This window comes from Fonticula alba, assembly GCF_000388065.1.
Source record: "Fonticula alba strain ATCC 38817 unplaced genomic scaffold supercont2.102, whole genome shotgun sequence".
Lineage (NCBI taxonomy): Eukaryota > Rotosphaerida > Fonticulaceae > Fonticula > Fonticula alba.
Genome location: NW_009243072.1, coordinates 1 through 1885, shown reverse-complemented (window position 1 = coordinate 1885; position 1885 = coordinate 1). Strand labels below are relative to the sequence as shown.

The following is a 1885-nucleotide window of genomic DNA, read 5'->3' as shown; positions in this document are numbered from 1 at the left end:
GGGGGGGGAGGGGAACGGGGCCCGGTACACTCTTTTCATGGGGCGCGCACCAGGAACAGTTGCGACACAGTCATGTCGTCATTGGGCAGGAAGCTATTGACGAAGATATACTGTGTGCGAGGGGGAGTAGAGGCAAGGAACCAAAGAGGCACGGCAGAGGGGCGTCAGTGCTGGTCGCGGGTGGGGAAGGGGGCCGGTGCCTGGGGCCGGGCAGGCAAGCATCTGGGACATGGGAAGAGGCGGCCAAGCGCACCGGCGGGTTGTTGAGATCGATGTCGATTGGCACGATTACATCGTTCGGGTCCTTGCTCTTGAGCTTCTTCAGGTTGTTCTTGATGAGACGCTGCAGCTGGATGCGAACCTGGTACACGGTCAGATGCGAGCTCAGCAGGTAGCTGTTTTTGAGTGTGCTCTGCAGGATGCTCTCCTTCATGACCAGGGTCAGCTTGATGTCGGCAGCGGGCTCGGCCGGCTCGCGCGCTGTTGGAAAGGGCACCAAACCAGGGGGAGGGAGGGGGGCGGGGAGGGAGGAGGGAAAGCAAGCAACAAGGATAGGAGGGGAAGATCAGGGGGTCAGCAAGTCATAGAGGGACACCGCCGGGAGGGAGGGAGGGAGGCACCGGGTGCGACAGAGAGGGGACGCACAGTCCGACGATGTCTGGGGCGAGGACATGATCGTGGGAGGGGTGTAGGAGGGGGAGAGGCTGGTCTGTGTGTAGTGCGCAAAAGGAGAGAGGGGATGAGGATCGGCGGGGGAGGGGGGGGGGGGGGGGGGGGGAGGGCTCTGGCTGACGACCAACCGGGGGACGGCGGGCCAGGGCGCCAGGGTGGCTGGAATATGCCCTGGTCTCGGTCTTGCTGCCATCTTGTCCCTGGCCGCTTGTCTGCGCGAGGTTCACTTCTCTCGCCCCCCCCCCCCCCCCTGCCTGAACGGAGCCAGGTGCGGGCGAGGCCGCCCGAGCCTGCCCCCGCAAGAGAAAGCAACAAGCCCGGAAGGAGTGGGGGCCCAGCATCGAGCAGCAATCGCTGGTCGGTCACGTGCGAGAAGATCACACCAGACGTCGTTTCGTCCGCGGTGCTGGCGCCGAAGATTCCCTGGGCATCTCTCCGCGGCCCTTGGCTGGCACTTGCGCCAATTTCCCCGGGCTCTAGCGCGAGGTGCGGGCGTGTTTATGTGCGCGTGCTCGCCATCAGCGCCTCTCGCGCAACAGGCTCCGACCCCTTCTCGCCAGCTTGGACCGTGGGGCGGCGGGAGCGAGGCATGAATACCGGGCAATGTCCTTTGGCGAGCAGACGCGCACACGCACACACGTCGGAGAGCGCGCACCCAGGACCGGACCGTGAGCTGGCGGGAGGGCCGCTGCCCCTGGAGCAGGTCCCGACCGTCGGGCTGTGCTTGGGTGCCCGAGAGAAGGTCCCCGCAGGGGCGGGGAGGGGGGTTTTGGGCCGCCCTTGCCTCCGGACGCCGATCTCCCCCGGCCTTTGGCATCCATCTCCCCGACCCGGGTCCTCTCCTTCACCCCCCTTCCCGCTTCCCTTTCGGGTCCTCCCCTGCCCCGCCCCCTCCTTGTTCCCTGTATTCGCCTTCGCCTTCCTCTTCTCCTTCTCCTCCTCCCCCTCAGATGTTCAACTCCAGCTCGATCGTGTGCTCTGGCCACACCCGCCCGGTAGTGGCCCTGGCCTTCAGTGATATCCTCACTGAGCTCCCCGGGCAGGATAGCGCTTCGGCCGGCAGCGATATCTCGCAGCCCTCCTTCAAGGATGCCGAGTATGGTTTGATCACCGCCTCCAAAGGTATGCCCGGGCTCGGGGCCGATCGCCCCCCTTTCCCCTTGCCTGTGCCACATGCACATGCCCCCCTTCGTCCCTTCTCTCTCTCTCTCTC

General features: G+C 65.6%; 2 protein-coding genes across 2 annotated transcripts; one reads left to right on the top strand and one right to left on the bottom strand.

Moving 5' to 3' along the window:
• Positions 1 to 35: 35 nt before the first annotated feature.
• On the bottom strand, positions 36 to 673 carry H696_06330 (hypothetical protein; the record flags this gene model as incomplete). Its single annotated transcript, XM_009500072.1, has 3 exons — positions 36 to 110; positions 254 to 480; positions 646 to 673. The coding sequence occupies 3 exons, from the start codon at positions 671 to 673 to the stop codon at positions 36 to 38; spliced, it is 330 nt and encodes a 109-aa protein (XP_009498347.1).
• A 949-nt stretch (positions 674 to 1622) lies between these two features.
• On the top strand, positions 1623 to 1794 carry H696_06329 (hypothetical protein; the record flags this gene model as incomplete). The annotated part of the gene is made up of 1 exon (XM_009500071.1): positions 1623 to 1794. A coding segment is annotated over one exon (171 nt), but the record flags the coding sequence as incomplete, so codon positions are not given.
• Between the last annotated feature and the right edge of the window lie 91 nt (positions 1795 to 1885).